Source organism: Lemur catta, chromosome 16, assembly GCF_020740605.2.
Source record: "Lemur catta isolate mLemCat1 chromosome 16, mLemCat1.pri, whole genome shotgun sequence".
Lineage (NCBI taxonomy): Eukaryota > Metazoa > Chordata > Mammalia > Primates > Lemuridae > Lemur > Lemur catta.
Window position 1 is genome coordinate 52934803 of NC_059143.1, and position 19120 is coordinate 52953922.

Sequence of the window (19120 nt, forward strand, 5' to 3'; positions counted from 1 at the left end):
GTAAATATAACACACACATCACATGTACTCATGCATATAATATAACTGTTTGGGGAATTGATTTTTATTCAAATGAATAGAAATTGCTTTTCATATATAGTAAGAAAATTGCTAATTATGACCCAGATAGTTGAACCGTTTTGCATTTAATAGAAAGACTATTGAAAAAAGGTAGTAATAAAAAAAGAACCAAGTACCTACTGTATTATCTGACCATGTTTAATTTCATTTACCTTAATCCTCATGACAGCTTTCTGAGACACATATAGTATTCCCATAAAGAAACAAAAAAAAAGTTCCATGGACAGAAAGTTTAGGAAACAAAGTGATAAAAAACAAAACATAGAACTTTCAAAATTTTTCTGATTGCATTTCACATTGTGAATTTTTTTTTTTTTTTTTTTTTTTTGAGACAGGGTTTCACTCTGTCACCCTGGGTAGAGTGCAGTGGCATTATCATAGCTACCTACAGCCTCAAACTCCTAGACTCAAGCGATCCTCCTACCTCAGCCTCCCAAAGAGCTGGGACTACAAGTGGGTGCCACCACACCCAGCTAATTTTTCTATTTTTTGTGGAGACAAGGTCTCTTTCTTGCTCAAGATCGTCTCAAATTCCTGGCCTGAAGCGATCTTCTAGCCTCAACCTCCCAAAGTGCTAGGATTAGAGGCGTGAGCCACCGCACCTGGCCTACATTGTGAATTTTTAAGAGGAAAATACAGTATTCAATGTTGTCCTCACTTTGCTGAATACAGATCTCCTCACTACTGTATTTATGGTTTTTCTTAACATCTGTTAGCATCTTCAGAGATAGTATTCTTTGGAGAAGGATTTTACAGACCTTTATACAAATTTCTCATTATTTTTAGTTCATTTTTATTGTACTTAGAATTTTCTGACTTGCAGAATTTTACACTATTTGGTCAACTCTATGTATATTTGACTTTATGATTTCAGCCTTTATTATAATTAGTATACAGTATATGTCTGAATAAAAGGCAGAGTTGGCTGGGCATGGTTGCATACACCTGTGATTCCAACACTTTGGGAGGCTGAGGCAGGAGGATCACTGGAGGCCAGGAGTTTAAAACCAGCCTGGACAACATAGGGAGACCCTACTTCTACAATTTTTTTTTTTTTAATAAATTAGCCAGACATGGTGGCATGTGCCTATAGTCTCAGCTACTTGGGAGGCTAAGGCAGGAGGATCACTTGAGCCCAGGAGTTGGAGGTTACAGTGAGCTCTGATGACACCATTACACTCCAGCCTGGGAAGCAGAGTAAGACTCTGTTTCTTGATTAAAACAGAGTTTTTCTCCCTTAAATAGTATTTCAGAAAGAGGTATATACCGTATATTCTCATCTTGGATTCTTGTATTTTGTTTTAAACAAGCTTTAGAGTAAAAAAGCAATAGAGTAATGGGCTATTATGTGGAGTTCATGATACACTCTTGGAGGACAAATGGAAAAAACAGCTGTTATAATGTTATGTGATTGGGTATGTGCAGCTGAAGATAGAATTTCCAGTGTGTCATTTTTGGATTCACAATATGCTGTATCTCAAACTAAAGGAGGAACTGAATATGATATGCTCTTGAAAACTGTTAGACGGTCCCAGAAGTGACTTTAGTGATGACAGACCCTTATGCATATGAAGAGTTTGAATAGTTATTTTATAAATTTAAGTTGGAAAAACAATATTTTCAAAATAATATATTGTAAAATAATAGGTGATTTTAAATATGCATGTATTCAAACTAACAAAATAGACATACTACATGTAATAGATATTTTCTTTATATATACTATATAGATATTTTTAAAATACTTTCTTTAGGAAAATTTAGGTTAATTTTATATTCAGAGTCATATTATATTTAGATTCATACTCTATTTAAGTATATGTGACCTAGATTCACTTAAATCTCTTTTAGTTACTTTTGTAATCCTTTTTTAAGCAATTATGCTATATCTATCTGGAATTTGTTGTGAAGCCTCTTCAATTTATCAAGGCAGAATTTATGCCACTATTGTAATGCCATGCATTGACTAAGCCATTTTTTACCCCCCTGAAATTGATTGCCACTATCATTCTAAATAACACCCAATTTCCCAATTTAATGATTGTAGTTTTGTTAAGTATAATAATTTTCAAAAGTGCAATGCTTCACTTTTAAAAACATTTTTATTCTTGGCTTTGACTGTATTTTCAGTCTTTTTTTATGTATTTTAATTACAGTTAATACTTGGATGTGCTGTCCTATGACACAGCTGAAGTGCTGCAGGTCTTCCTAAATGCCCCAGGGTCACTATCCCCAACTCCCGTCCCCTTGGCAGAGTCATTGTTAATTAGTTTGATCCTCATAAGCCTTGTCACACAGCCATGTAAGTTTGTAATATGTGTGTATATACGTGCTGGCATGATTACTGTACACACATATCTGTATAAGGTAATGGACTTGCTATGGGTAGGTGTGTATGACACACATCCAGTCGCTTTTAGTACATGTTTTCCATCTAGCTTTTCTCACTTAATCTGTGGTGGACGTTTTTCTCCGCCAATATGGGATGTGATGTATATATTTATGTATGTATGCATGTATAAAGATAAATATTTATATACAATTATTTTACTGCTAAATAGCATTTCACGATGTAGCCTATCCCCTATTGATGGTTGTTAACAACTTTCACTGCAATAATTTTGAAATGTTGCCCACTTATTTTATAAACCAATTACCTGTCACTCAAGTTTTCAAAACAATTTTATTAGAATTTTAATTGTAATTATGTTAACTTTATGGATTGTTCTAGAAGGAGCTGATGTCTAACATTAACTCTAACCTTGCAGATATGTGGTGTATGTCTCTGTTTAGCAAACTCTCCTTTATCCATTATTAATCTTTTCACATGTCTCATTTAATTCATATGTTTTGTGTTGCTTTTGTTAAAGCAATGTTTCCTTGTGTATGATGAAAGGGAGCTTAAGTGCGCATACCCATAAAATAAACACTTGGCCACCTTACTCAATTCTACTTTTAGTTCTTTTAGCCCCGCTTTCAGTGAAACTAGCATCATTGTTTTTATGAATCTTTGTGAGACTTCTTAAGTCATATCAGAGCAGTGCATGATACATAGAAATATGGGTTTTGAGATCCTGAAAGATCACTAGATGCTGTCAAATAGTCTTTTCCAAAAATCACGTAGGAAATGGAAATTCTTTCTTTTTAGAGAAGCATGGAAAAAGTAAAGTAACAAAACAGGGAGATGAATGAAATGGAAAACGATGGGGCCTCTGGTCCGAGAAAGCTCTCCAGGCGGAGTTGCCTGGAGTCTTATTCTCATGCCGAGTGTCATAACATGCCAGATTGTCCCAATGTATCAAGACAATTGTTGAATTTACAATAAAAAAATGGAGTTGGTGAGGTAGGTATGCCTCTTTCTTCAGGGAAATGGGAATTAATATTTATTTAGGATCTCTGTGTGCCAGGATTTCTTCTAGGTACTTATGACATTTGTGCCATTCTCACTGCCATTTGGTTTCTTTATCAGTAAGATAATATTACTAGCACATGTTAATAAATACATATAAATGACCTGGTTGTGACTTAATGATGTTAATTTATTTTTGGCCTGTTTCTCTCCAGCAATGCAGTTAACTCAAGGTTTTTGCCACACCTGCTTGCAGCCACCTTCTGTGACTAACCGCATGGTGGCTCTGGGTGGGCAGTTGCGATCTAGGGGGAGAAGAGCGATTGATTCAGAGCCATGAACTCTACCAGACATACACAAACCTCCTGCAGCCTGTTTAACTGTGACAGATTGGCAGGTGAATAGACAGACCTAAGAATAAAACAGAAAGCCCAGAATTAGTTTCACATAATTAAATATTGACAAAGGTGGCATTTCAAGTCAGTGGGGGAAAGACGGACTTTTCAAAATGTTATTGAGATAACTGGTAGCAGTCTGAATCTACACTTTACACATTGTAGGTTAATTTTGAGACAAATCTAACATTTAATGTACCATATGCAACTATACAAGTACTAGAACCAAATTTGGGACAATTCTTTTGTAACCTCCAAGTATGGAAACCATAGAATAAAAGATGAGCAAAATAAAAAACGTTTGCTTTTCACAAGATTCTGTAAACAAAGTAAAAAGAAAAAAATGAAACTAACAAAAACAAATTTGTAACTTCTATCATAGACAAAAAGCCAGTCTCCTTAATCTATAGTGATGAACAACCCAGTAGCAAAAAAACCAAGAAAAATATAACTGAACAGTGCATAGAAAATACGCATGGCTTTTCAATATATAAAAGGTACTTAAACTCATTCCTTACAAGAGAAATGCAAATTCAATCTTAAAAATTAAAACTCCAATAAGATACCATTTTTTACCCACCACATTGGTAAAAATTCAAAAGTTTGCTAACAGCCTACATTGGCAAGAGTGTGCGGAAATAGGCTCTCAAATGTGGTGGTGGAAGTGTGAGTTGCTACAGCTCCTCTGGAGAGCAATTTGGCAGAATTTATCAAAATTATAAAAGCATCTGCCCATTGACATTTGAAGCAACTCCACTTGGCATCATGAGATTCTCTTGGCATCCTGAGGAATGGAAAGCATGCTACAGATTATTCATTGCAACCTTGTTTACAGGAGCAAATGATGGAAACATCCTAAATACCTATCAGTGGGGTATCAGTTAAGTAAAACATGCTGTATGCACGCTGCTAAGTACTATACAGCTATAAAAATGGAGACAAGGAGGTGGGGTGTGTGAGTAGAAGGGAGTGTGAGGTAGGATCCCGATGCCCTTTGTCCACTGATGGGGTGAGGTCCCAGGCCATGCTGTTCTGTGGGAAGGCGAGATGCTGAGATGTGGGTGCTTACAGACTTATGCAGGAGGAGTGGGAAGAAAAGAACACACAGCATATTGGTGACTTAGAAAAAGTAGTTTTAAATTCTCCTGAAAGACTAATGAGAAGTTGTGAATTGTTCCTCTCTGGTGAGCTGGGGAGAGTGGGGACTGGTAGGAGGTGGCTTTGCTGTGCACATTGTTAGTCTCTGATGTTTAACTTCACCAGCTGTAGTGGAAGGGTGTTTTTTTTTGCTTTTTTTTAAATCAAAATAAACATCAAAAAGAAAAAAGTAGTAGAATTTTTTTTAAAGTGTCCTTCTTAAGTTCAATAACAGGCTTTTTGTGTTACTAGTGAGTTAGTATAGTACTGACTAATGTAATACTTTTATGGGGTTCTATTCTACTTATTATTTTAACATACATTGCCCTTGAACAGAATAAGAAATTGCGTTTATTACATATTTTTTTTAAGAAGCCTGAGATTAAGTAAGTCCCATCTTGGGTCCTTTTGCTAATTGGTTACTGTATACTTTATTTTTTACTTTTTGAGACAGGTTCTCTCTCTGTTCTCTGGGCTGAAGCTGCCTCAAGCTTTTCAACATGTTATATTCCAAAATTTACTTTGAAATGTGCTCTTAACTTAGAATGCCTTTTGCATAAGAACAGCATGCGCGGTTTCCCAGCCAGTCCTGCGAGACTCCCTTGGCCACCGCGGACTGCGAGGTGCTGCGCCGAGACTCGCGCTCCCCTTCCAGCCCCGCTCGGAGTGCTGACGACATCCCCTGCCAGTGTGCAGGGGGCTTTGTCCCCAGCGGATAGGCGTGGGGTAGTTTCTGTCACCTGGAGCTGCAATCGTGGAGTGGAGGTTAGGAGGGACGAGTGGAGTCCTGCCTTTTGATGAGAGCTTCGAATTAGATGGCTTTGCTCTATGTGGACGTTGCCTCTCTGCCGTGTGCCAGCACCTGGGCAGTGTGTGCCGCACCTGCCCCCTTCACCGCTTCACCCCAGCTTTTCAAACTGAGAGGGAGAGGGTTGGAATCTGGAGCCCGTGAATAGCTTTTAACAATTCTCTGAATTGCTATGTGAAATTTTATGTTCATGTGCATTTGCCTTCTCTAAGGAAGAAGATAATATATAGTTTACATTTGGTATCTTGGTAGTTTGATGCTGTTATCCTTACTTTATAGTTCAGGGAAGGAGATCCCAGGGCACTGGAGTACTTTCCCTGGCTCACAGCTCTTCTGTGGGGCTGAGATTTGCGGGCCGGAAATGGAAGCCAGGCCGCCTGACTTCACACCCAGGGGTGTTTCTTCTGCACCACTGTGGTCTGTGGCTGGAATGGGAGGAAGAGGAAGACGGGATGGGAGAGATCTGACTTGGTCAGTAAGCAGGATTGGAGGACACAGCCTGTCACGAGTCCCCAGGGAGACTGCTCGGACACTGCCTTCCCACGTCCTCCTTCACTGAAAGACATGTGCACCAGTATCTCTCTTCCGAGTTCATTTCAGACAGAAAACTGTCGTAAGTTCTTCCTAGCATTCCTCTACTTAAAGTAGACATATATAACCCTTTGCATTTTCCTGAGAATTTTTCTCATAAATTTAACAGAAAAATGTCTTACCTCCCCCATAAGGAAACACCAGGTTACATGTAGCTGGTGACAGGAGTAAGCCCCCTGCCTTGTGGTCAGAGATCCCCGGTGGCAGAGGAGGGAAAGTCAGAGATAAAACTAGGTCCAGGGTTATTTCCAGGGCAGCCGTGCCAGGCTAGGAGAGCCACAGAGGTTCAGGAATGGGCCGAGCATCCTTAGTTTACTTCTCTCCGTCCCCCGGGAGACCTGCTTTGTGGTGGTCTAGAGGGGAGGACTCAAAGCAGAGGGCTGTGTGCACGCATGTGTGGTGGTGGGTTCCATGTCTGTGTGCAGGTGTGTGTGCACATGTGTGGTGGTGGTGAGTTCCATGTCTGTGTGCAGGTGTGTGTGCACGTGTGTGGTGGTGGGTTCCATGTCTGTGTGCAGGTGTGTGTGCACGTGTGTGGTGGTGGGTTCCATGTCTGTGTGCAGGTGTGTGTGCACATGTGTGGTGGTGGGTTCCATGTGCGTGTACAGGTGTGTGTACCCATGTGTGGTGGGGGGTTCCATGTACATGTATAGGCGTGCGCACGCATGTGTGGTGGGGGGTTCCATGTGTGTGTGCAGGTGTGTGCACCCATGTGTAGTGGTGGTATTCCATATGCGTGTGCAGGTGTGTGCACCCATGTGTGGTGGGGGGGTTCCCTACAGCATTGGTTTGAGCAAAGAGATTAGGAGCGTGTATCCTGATAATTAACACTAGCTACACATCAGGCAAAAATCCGAAATGTGACTTCATAAGAATGTATTTCTCACTTAGGTAAAGGCCAGTGGAAGTTGAGAACCTCTTCTCCATCGTGGTAACTTTGCCATCTGAACATGTGTCCTCTGGGATTCCAGTGGCAGGAGGGTGACAGAGGCATATGAGGTTCTTTTTAACTGAGAGATAATTTATATATCTTACAATCAGATCATTGAAATTACAGCATTCTGTGGTTTTTGATATATTCTCAGAGTTATGCAGCCGTCAGCACAGGCAATTTTAGATTTTTATTACCCCCAAAAGCAACCCCACATGCACTAGCTTCCTCTTTTCTTCCCGTCTACGTGTATGTATGTTTCTTGTATGTATGTATTTAAAACATACAATTACAAATATATGTGTACATATGTATTATAATAAAGCATAAAACAGCATGTACATATTGTATATAAAATTTATACACATATCTGTATATATAAAGTACATGTGTACAGAATGGGCCTTAATGCCTTTTAAAATCTCAAATTCCACATCACTTCTTTCTTGTTTTATTTTATAATTTTAAATAAAAAAGAAGCCTCTTGCCTTTTTTAATCCTCTCTCCCCTTCTCTGCCCCCGTATACACCTTGCCTATTTCAGTGAATCCCGTAATTTTTAGATTCTACACACCATTTAGTTACCAAGAGAGATTGGCTTATTTTTGTCCTAGATACATCCTTCTTGAAAACAAAACAATTGGTTTTTAAAGTCATCTCTTTCTTCCTTCCCTGAATGTTAGGATTCATTGCTTATATTGTTGCCCATGAAAATATGCATCACATACTGAAATGTGTTTATTTTGGCAATTTTAATTTCTTCACATGATTGGTGGTTGTCTTTGATGATCCTTCATGCCTAGCACTTTCCATAAGGAGACGATATTGGTGGTACCAAAGAATCTACATTCCTGATAAACAGTACTCATTAAGTACAGTAGTAGCTTGTTTTCTCTCCCCAGTGTCAGTAAACAATGGTGAATTTAAGGGGTATCTGTAATGCCATTGAAAACAAATTGGAGATCTGCAGAATTAAGGAATAATTTGGAACAGTTACCCAGCTAGTTTGAGGAATTCGAGAAGTGATTCTCTCCCTGTTAACTATGACCAAAGTGGACATTGTGTTGTTCACCTTCAGATGTTTTCCTATGTTACTTCTGTCAACACAATCCAGAGGATAGTTATACGTCTAAGAGACTCTACCATCCTGCCCTTTTCTTAGAATGTACTAGTGTCTTTGATATGTAAATACTATAAGGAAGGCCGACTGTGGAGTACTCAAAATAGGCTTGAAAACAGAAAACCTAGATTCAGATTTTGCCTTAACCACTTACTAGCTGTGTAACATTTGTAAGTCGGCGTGTTGTTGTGATACTCCCCTGCTTCTGAGTAAAATTCCGTTAGCACTCACCACCTCAGAGGTGCTTTTGAAGTCACCAGGCCAGTAGTGGCCCATGGCACACTTAATTGTTCATTAACAATAGGGAATTTATATTAAAAGCAAATTTGGTAATTCAGAAGTGACATGAAAGAAATAAGCTATGCCTGCATATATTCACTAACTACCTTACAGATATTTAGTCTAAGAGAAATTTAACACCCAGCTTGATAGAGCCTTTGCCCAAAGTAAGCTGAAAATAGCTGGAAAATCTCTGTTATTTCGGTTCTTCTTCTTCTTATTATTTCTAAAGGTGATAGTGTTCTTTTAAGTTTTAAAAATTTATTCATTAATATATAAATCATTAAAGCATATTTAGAAAATAAAGAGCATAGGCATTGCAGCATGGCTGCATTAATATTTCGACGTATCTCTTTCTAGTCTTTTTTTCCTGGGCACAAAGGGATTGAATTTGTGAGATTTAATGAGGTGGGCACGTGCGTGTGCTGACAGACCCTGCCTGGAGCGGGGAGGTGGTGGCCGCTGTTCTGGAGGGCTCCCTTGGGTGCAGTTGCAGGACTGTTCCGTGCTGCAGGGCGCCCATTCCTGAGGCGAGTCCCCACGAGGGGCACCCCTGTCCCCTCCATCCATGGAATGCTGTTCCCAGTGCCATTTTCATTAACTCTGCCTTGTTTAGAGTGCACTTCTCCACGCTGCCCTTGTCACGAGTGAATAAATAGACACCGTATTTACTGAGTCTCCGCATTTCTAACATCTTTTGCTGCCCTTCCATGTGAGTGATAACACAGCTAGTATAAAATCGTTGCTTATAACCATTTTCACTTGCTTGACCAATATTTCCCAGGGTGTATTCCCTGAAAAATAAACATTATAATGTCATCGAATATTATGCACATAAGTGATTCCAATTAGAAGCATTCAGGCAATGAGGACCTACATGAAGTTTCTTCTTAGAGCCTTTAATGTCTGAAGTGCATTGTGAGATGTGTTCACTAACTACCATTTCCCGGCCTTATTTGGTCATAGAAATCTCTCTTCAAAGAACACCTTGCAGGATTTTGTTCTTCAGCAATACCTTCGGGAAATGCTGATACACATACTGCTCTGTTTTCTTCTGGCATTTAATTTCAGCCTGATTTTTTTGTTTGTTTCTTTCTAGATAACCCCTCACCACCTGCTTGAATTTGTATAGAGCTCTTTTCATTGCTGTTCTAAAAATGACAAAGACAAAAGAAAAACAGCTGTGTGTGTATTCGGAAGGGGTCTAGGTGTGCGGTCTCTGACGCAGAGGTACTGACAGGGCGGACAGAATGAGCAGAACAGTTTGCTGCAAAGAACATCTCATTCCCAGTTTTCTGACTGTTTCAGGTCTTGCATGTCTAATTCTGCAGGAAAACCGTGGGAAAGGAGCCTGCTCCTGTTTTCAGTGGCAATGTAATACGTGGGCCCTCAATCGTATTCTTCAGTCCTTCACTCTTAAAAGCTGACACGATCACAGAAAGCTCTCTGGCACTAACATAGTGCCCAAATGTTGGCACTCGGGCCGGCGACTGTTTGTAGCTACACCTCTACATGCAAACTGTTTTTGAGCCTTACTCAGAGGCACCTCACTTGACAGAACTTAAAAGCAAAAGCATCTTTGTCTCCTGAATGCTCTAAATTCAGTGGAAGTGACACATTTTTCTCTCGTACCTCTCCACAGTGGTGGTAGGTGTTTTCTTGGGGATAAGCAAATTCTTCACTGCCCTCAAGTGGTACCAGAATAATTTGATATTAAAATAATAGAATTTGGGATTTCGTATTTTCGGTTCTACATGGAAAGGAATTGCTAATGTAAAAGACCAACTTAGAAATTAATGCTAGGTTATAAAAACTACCAGTCTCATAAGGTTAATATATAAGTTAATTATTATATGAGTGCAGCACTTAGAACAGTACCCAACGTGTAGAAAGAACTATGTAAGTATTAGCTAATATCACTGTTTGTGGTATAATGTCATTGATTTGACCTTAATTCGATTTACTTTTCTTTCTTACTTGGTAGGTCAAACTGTGCTGAAAATATCCGCAAACACATTTTACACACAGGCAAACATGAAGGAGTCAAGATGTACAACTGCCCCAAGTGTGACTATGGCACCAATGTCCCTGTGGAATTCCGAAACCATCTGAAAGAGCAGCATCCTGATATCGAAAACCCTGACCTCGCGTATTTGCATGCTGGTAAGGGACTGAGACTGTTCAAATGCTTGCTGTTTTTAACAGGATTTTATTCACTTGATCTCAGCCATTATAAATGCTGTTTATACATTACCATGATTTATTTTAATGGAGCAGAGTATGTGATAGTATCTGCCTCAAGACCTATAGAAAAGTACATTCCAGTCTTACCCCACTTAACTATGAAAACAAGCCTTTTCAACTGTATTTTATCACAAAAGCAAATCTGACAAAGTAATCATCCTAGGACAGCAAAGTTAATAACAATAACAAATATTTAAAACACAGTTCAACTGAGTCGCTGTTTGAGCTTCGTATTTTGACTAATTGGTAAAATTTTTATTTTTTTTCAAAAAATGTTTGTGATTTAAATTATTATGCCCTATCCCTTTGCACTATCATTTTTCTAGTGAATACCTGGAAAGAATATGGCCCGTGACTGAGGAGAGTGAGTCAGGCAACTTGGGTGATAACACAGTACTGCTCATTTCCCAGAATTTAGGAGGAACCTGTCACCCGGGTTTTAGGGAAGTGCTGGTGATGACTCTAGCCCCTTGGACCACAAGGCAGGTGCCATGGAAGGTATCAGAGACATAGCAACAACTGCAGGGTAAAGCAGGCCTGTTCCTCTCTAACCCACCATTTTGTTTAATTAGCCAGTATTCCTTAGTGTTGAATTCTCACTATGCAGAACAACAAAATGATGGGTTATGGGTGTGGGGACCTATTTGAGGAAGTACTTACCCTGAGATAAATTTAGAGAACTGTTCCAAGATTTAGGCCAAGCAGTACTGCAGTTGAATAATGCCAGTTGATACTGGGTATGCTCTAAGCAGATGCTTTGGGACCAGTTAGAGCTGCTTTTAAACTCTACTTCCCCCCTTATTGGCCATACGACCTCAGGCAGGCTGACCTCCCCAAGCCTCCGATTTCTCATATGTACTATCTGTGTGATAGTACTCACTTAATAGGGTCATTGTGAGAATTAAAAAAGATAATGGCTGTGAAGCTGTTGGCCCAGAACACTTCATGCCTATCGTGTGCAACACAAAGGGGGTTGTTGGCAGTGGGGGGATGGCAGGGTCGTGGTAATAGTGTTTGAAAGTCATGGGAAATCACACCAGAAAGGCAAGACTCTGTTTTCAAAACATTAAGCACTATTTGCTCTCATATAATACCTACACTAAAGGAAATAGAACTGGATGAGTAATTTAAGTTAGAATAATATTCTTAATGCATTTGACAATGTATAGATGTAAGGTTATTATTTTTTTTTGCTGATGTGTTCTTTAAGATTTCTCACTTTATGTTCACGTGATTGACTTATTTAAATAACGGGTGAATGGCTGATTTAGTAATCTCTCTGATGTATTTAGGGCTATTTTTGGAAAACAAACAAAAACAGAGGTCCGTGCTTTTTCCATTTTGGTGAGGTTGTTGTTGTAAACGTTTTGAGCCAGACAGTTTATCAGCTTCAGTTCACAAAAACAGATAAAGTCCAGCTGAAATAGCTCTGGCCTTCAGTACCTGTGGGTTCGTCGTAAATATGAATACATGACAGTACGGAAGCCAGCAACACTGCCTGTGGGGGGGCACTTCTAGAAACGGCCGAGCACCAGGAACTGAATTAGTGGTGGGCTGTCAGCATGTCTCGTCTCCAAGGTGGTGGTGCTCTGCCCACCTTCCAGGTGCAGGATTGATGTGTGGATGCTATCTTCCCCTTCTGTGTACCAATTAGACATTAAAAATGGACTACTTCCTTAAATAAAGTACTCTCACCTTCAAAAGAAACAAATTCCAAAGAAAGGGGAGGGAAGCTAGTTGCAGACCATGGAAATGTCTCCATTTGGTGGTTGTGCACGGCAAGGGCAGGTTGCTGTGCTTACATTCCTACTGCACTGGTGATACCGGATGTTACTTGATGATACGTTGTGAGAATCTCATTAGTGACTGAAAAAGTTTTAGAAAAATCATCCTAGTCCCGTTGTATATGTGTGTGAGGCTCATATTATAGTCGTATCTAAAACTATAGCCCAGTTTCCTCTTTAATATTTTTATGATTCTGCTAGAAACATCTTTCTACGTAAGTCATAGCATTCCTAGCTATGTTCATGGAAGAAACCCATGTGACACGAAAGCGGGTATTGACCGTATTCTTCCCTAGGCACGGCAGGATTGCTCCTCAGTAATATTTTGGCTAAGATTAAATTTAGCTCATGAAGAGGAAACTTTAAAAGAACAAATTTTTTTGGACTAACTTCTTTTTAGCCTTGTAATTCTGAATCCTGTGTGATGCATTTCAGTATGATATTTGAGTGAAATTGTTGCTGCCCTCGTTAAGTGTTGGTGGTGGTAGTTTCTGACGCCACAGGTGAGGGACTCTGATAGGAGGTGGCGTAAAACGTCACAGTGGCAGAAAACCCTAAAGGTGGAAGGGTACAGGCCTGAAGGATATTGCAGCTGCATTTTCTGGTGCAAACAATGTAAGCAGGATGAGAATTTTGTAGCCCAAAATTCAGTGAAGCGTATCACGTAGTTCTTTTACTAAAAGGTTGAATTTAAAACTACCCTAAGTACCCCACCCCCCAAAAAGCACTCCAGTCCTGATTTGGCTAGAGCGTGTATGTCAGACATTATTAGAAGGAAAACATTTACAACCACAACAGAAAAAGACTGTAAATAGTGTGATTTGGTTGAAGTAATTTAGATTTAAGTTGAGAAAATATTTGGAAATTTATATATTAAAGTGAGGTATTTTATTTTTATTTGAAAGCTGTTCTGCAGAAAGAGGTTTTTCTCTGGTTGTGCTATTCCCTGGGTATCTCTACATTGGTGTGTACTTGCATTAGTGTAGGTGACGTCATTTACGCAAATGCCACAAACCTGGAGGCCCAAGTCCCTCCTGTGCCGCTTTGTAAGGACGGGTGTGGTCGGACATCTCTGAGCTCCGGATTCCTTATCCGTGAACTTAGGCCCTGCTGGCTCTGCTTGTGCTTCCGTGGTCGTGGCCTTCAGGGCAGGGTGGGCTCTAATGGAAGCTTTATCGTTCCCTACGTGACTCTGGAAACTTCATTTTAACTCCTGGGCTTCAGTTTCCACTCTCTGCAGTGGAGACGGTGATGCCTGCTGTGCGGAAGGCGCGTGTGATCTAAATGAGACAACGCTGCTGTGAGCTGCGCGGTGCTCTGCCTCGGTGGCTGCTCCGCCTCGGTGGCTGCTCCGCCTCGGTGGCCCTCTGCCTCGGTGGCCCTCTGCCTCGGTGGCTGCTCCGCCTCGGTGGCCCTCTGCCTCGGTGGCTGCTCCGCCTCGGTGGCCCTCTGCCTCGGTGGCCCTCTGCCTCGGTGGCTGCTCCGCCTCGGTGGCCCTCTGCCTCGGTGGCGCTCCGCCTCGGTGGCCCTCTGCCTCGGTGGCTGCTCCGCCTCGGTGGCCCTCTGCCTCGGTGGCCCTCTGCCTCGGTGGCGCTCCGCCTCGGTGGCTGTTCTGCCTTGGTGGCTGCTCCGCCTCGGTGGCTGTTCGGGTTTGTCTTCCCTGGCGAGCAGAAGTTGATGATTCACTGTATTTTTTCTCAATCCTTTTTGGCAACTGGTAGAATGATTTGGGCATCATTTTCCAGTCCATACTCCAGAGAATGAAAGGCTATCTGTGAGTTTTAATTTTAGTTGTAGCCCTATTTGAAACACAAAAGTGATTTATTTATTTGTTTAACCATGGATTATTTAGAAATCTAGTATTTAATTTCCAGGCAGTTTGGGATTTTTCTACTTAACCTTTTGGTTAACTTTTGAAATAGTAATAGAAATCGATAGCTAGCTGAAATGTGCCATGTTTACGCAGCCTAATCTGAATTATTTGAATCACTTAAAATTGGCATAGGCTTTCTTTATCCCAGCAAATGGTGAGTTTGGGCAAATGTTTGGGACACACTAGAAAGGAATGTCATGCGGGTGGTGTTTGGTGCATCATTTATGTTCCTGTATGTCAGTTACAATGTCAAGTCTGTGTACCGTTTTGCTCTAAATCATCTTTATTCTTACTGATTTTTTTTAATGCTGATTCTATCAACTGTTAAGGGAGGCACGTTGAAGTTTTTCTGATTCTGGATTTGTCTGTCTTTTTAAATTCTGTTAATTTTGGCTTTAAGTGTTTTGAAGATGTATCTCTAGGTACTCAGAACTTTTCCTTAGACAAATTAAATTTCATATTCTCCCCCTGAGCTCATTTACTTAATCTGTTGTAGTTAAGGTAAAACAGCTATAGTCTTTTGTCTTAACCATTCCCTCTTATTTAGCGAAATGTTCAAATTTCCTAATATAAAAGATTTTCTTCATCATTAATTAGACAATCGGTGTTCCAGCACACAGAGCCTCGTGGAAGGTGGTCTCTCCCAAATTCTCCGTGGCTCTCTATTTTTAACCCCGTTACTTTCATCCCCTTTTGTTAGTTGGATCCTCCGACACATGTCATGACATTTTGTACAGTAATTCATTTCATGAAAAGGTCCAAAAACCTCAGAAAATCCTGACAGTTTCTCATTGGTTCTCCCTTACATAAACCAATTATTACTTCAACCTAAAAAGGAGCGAAATTCTTTCTGACATGATTGCCTTTGGTAAGTCCACGCTGACTCACTCCTATTAAATTGTGCTTCTCCAGATGTATCATTAAGCTCATCCATAAGTATCATCTCAAATTTATTTCCTAATATAGATGTTAGACTTACAGGTCTATAATTTTCAGCCTCTCCCCTCTTTCTTTTTAACCTTCAGACTAGATTGCTTGTTTTCCAATCTCCTGATCCTTCACCACTAACAAAAGACTTCCTAAAATAATTAGCAGTTCAACAATTTGATTCGTTAACCTCAGACATCATCCATGGGTTAATTTAGTATTTTTCTTAGCTGCTGTTAAATGTCTTTGTCCCTTCCAAACTCCTGTCTAAATACGCTGGCACCTTCTGCCATGGCAGCGTCCTCCATGTCCATCACGGCTCGGTGAATTGCATGTTGGTAGCTGGCATTTCTCCTCACTCTTTCTCACTCTCGTGCCTGTTGGAGGTCCTAAGTTTAGAATGAACTATCTTGCACACTTCGTAGTCATTGGGTGAATAATGTCAAAGCAGTATTTTTCATCAGCCCACCTTTTTTCAGTAATATGATTGGTAACCAGGAAAATCTCATTTGTGGATGTTTATCAGTAAATGTACTGTTTACTGAGAAGTTAAGCAGACCTTCAGACAGATTATCACTTCTCTTTTATTGAATAATATACTGAAATTGTTTTTTTCAAAACTTTCTAATTATACACTTAAAAATTTCTACATTTAATCTGCTTAAGAATGAATATATTCTCTAAGTTTTTTTCAGTATGGACAAAAACTTCCTTTATCTGCACACACCATGGAGTAGTGCCAGAGAAGCATTCGCTCTGTCCCTCTGTCTGGCCCACGCTTCTGCCACTTCCTTCCCGCAGTCCTCCTGCCAGAGGGGGGTCCTGATTGTTCTAAAGTAATCCGGATGGTATTTAGGTATGGTTTCCTATTTTAAGTGATTACTAAGTAGTAATGAAGAACTCTACATAGAAGGAAGTGGCTGAAAGGATTTTTTGCATTTATTTCATGTTGCTATTTAGAATAATGAATCTCATAACAATATATGTATGTATGTGTGTATATTAGCCTTCAGATATATATTAGTGTGACTGAGCATATCCTAAAATTAGGGCTAAAGAAGGTCTATTTAAAACTTTTCATAGTATAAACTTTTATCACTGAAATAATTTATTTGAATTATTTCTCTTCCTTGTATGTCACCTACTGTACTCTGTATTTTTAAAACTTTTATTTAAAAAATCCTCCTGAAAAAATGTCCTTTCTAGTGTATATTTTAATGCTCTGTGCAGTCCTTACTGGCATTTACAACATTTAACATAAAGTCAGAGGACACAATTAAAACATAGCCTGTGTTAGTAACACCTAACAGGATTGGCTGAAGACATCTGAAATTCATGAAAATCCATTTGATTGAATAATCATCATTTTTGACAGATCCCAGGCCATCAGGTAACTCTGGCTCATCCCCTAGCTACACGGGTTTAAAGAAAAATTTTGGAATAATGTTTAAAAGTTTTTCCAGGAAAAAACTATATTCTCTTCTTTGTTTGGAGGCCTGCCGAAGGGTGACCTGCCTGTGTCATTCAGAGCCACTTGGCACTTCCTGTGAGCCCGCCCCGGGGCGGCCAGTTGCCTCCCCAGCAGGCAAAATCCTGATCTTATCAGGGCAACATTTGCAGCATTCACCACCTGGGTTCTGAAAGTTAAAATAGTTAAAAAAATAAAAAGGAAGCAAAATTGTGATAGTATCCCCCCAACAACTTCATTTATCAAAATTTTAAGGGAAAAAATTGATTTGTGGAAAGTGGAGGCAGTATGATTTTATCAGGTAATGGATGTGGTTTTTAGTTTTATGTAGACTTTTTATCAGCTGTTTAATTCAATATAACTTATATATTTTAAAAATTTACACACTGTAACACATATATTTTGACCCCAACTAAGAGGCAGTTTTATATGAGGGAAACTAAGTAGGTATTGACAAGTCCTATTGCTAATACTGCCTAACAGATTCTTGTTTCAGTTGAAGCCATTTATCGAAGAATAGCATTATAAGTTTTTCACATTATTTGAGAAATTTAGATATATTATTTAATTAGCTTTGAAATTACATTCAGAATATGAAATAATGCACATTACTACTCGTTTGCAGTTTCATTTATTTCTATTTGCAGTGAGTAAGATTACCGTTTAGCAGGTTTACTCTGTTTCTTTTAAGTTGTTATTTTAAATAATCTTAAACTTACAGAAAAATTGTAGTAATAGTACAGAGAGTTCTCATTTATCCTTCACCGGACTTCCCCAAAGGTTAGCACTAAACATGACCATTCTACAGTTACAAAAACCAAAGACATTTGCGTTGGTGCAGTGCTGTTTTCTACGCTCTATCCTTTGTGCAGAGTGTGCAGTGCCACTTTGTCCACTCACACCCCTTTTCTTGCCCAGAATTCAGCCCAGGAAACCACATTCTCTTTAGCTGTCGTATCTTTTTACTCTTTTCTAATCCATGACAGTTTTTCAGTCTTTCATGACCTTGACACTTTCAAAGAATATTGGTCAGTTATTTTGTAGAATGTCCCTTAATTAGGCTAGTGGAATATTTACTTATGATTTGATGATTGAGACTATAACAGAAAAACCCAGAAGAGATGTGTGTGGTATCAGGGGTACATTATGACTGAAGGTGTTAACCTGGACCCGTGGAATAAGGCAGGGTCTCCAGACTTCTTTACTAAAAACTACTCCTATCACTTCACACTCATTAGGATGCCTTCATCTAAAAGCAGAAAATAGCAAGTATTGACAGGGATGTAGACATTGGGATCCTTGAGCACTGTTGGAGGGGACGTAACTTGGAGCAGCCACTGTGGCAACATGTTGGCAGCACTTCAAATAATTAAAGAATTACTCTATGACCCGCAGTCCCACTTTGGGGTGTGTATCCAAAAGACCTGAAAGCAGGGTCTCAAAGAGATCCTCGTACATCCGTGTTCATAGCAGCATTATCAATAACAGTCAAACTGTGCAAGCAGCCCAGATGTCCTCAGTGAAAGAATGGATAAACAAAATTTGGTATATATGTGCAGTACAATATAATTCAGCCTTAAACAGGGAGGAACTTCTGGCACCTGCTATGATATGGATAAACCTTGAGAAGAGTGTGCTAAGTGAAATAAGCCAGTCACAAAGACTGGCTCACATTGATAATTATAATTATACTGTAATTCCACTTACATATGAGGTACCTAGAGTAGCCAGAATCACAGAGACAGAAAATACAATGATGGTGGCCAGGGGCGGGGTGGAGGGGAATGGGGAGTTGTTTGATGGGTAGACAGTTGCAGTGTTGTAAGATAAAAAAGTTCTGGAAATTGGTTGTACAACAATGGGAAGGTACTTAACACTGCTGGACTTTATACTTAAAAATGGTTAGGATGGTAAATTTAATGTTTTGTGTATTTTACCACAATTTTTAAAAATTACAAATACCAATTGCTCCTGTATTTTCTCTGTTTTCCACACATATCCATATTAGAAGATATTAATAGGCATCTTGGTTGGTGAGGGGTCATTCAGGGCAGAAATTTGACTGGGATGGGATAAGTGAAAATGGGGAAGAGTTAATACAAAATTGTATCAATTGACTTTGCCCTCTACAATT

General features: G+C 39.6%; 1 protein-coding gene across 1 annotated transcript in view; it reads left to right on the forward strand.

Moving 5' to 3' along the window:
• ZNF407 (zinc finger protein 407) overlaps nt 1–19120 on the forward strand; it is a 402430-nt gene that overhangs the window by 264228 nt on the left and 119082 nt on the right. The window contains exon 8 of the mRNA XM_045527946.1: nt 10675–10853. Within this exon, the coding sequence (XP_045383902.1) occupies nt 10675–10853 (179 nt within the window). The remainder of the gene's footprint in view (nt 1–10674; nt 10854–19120) is intronic.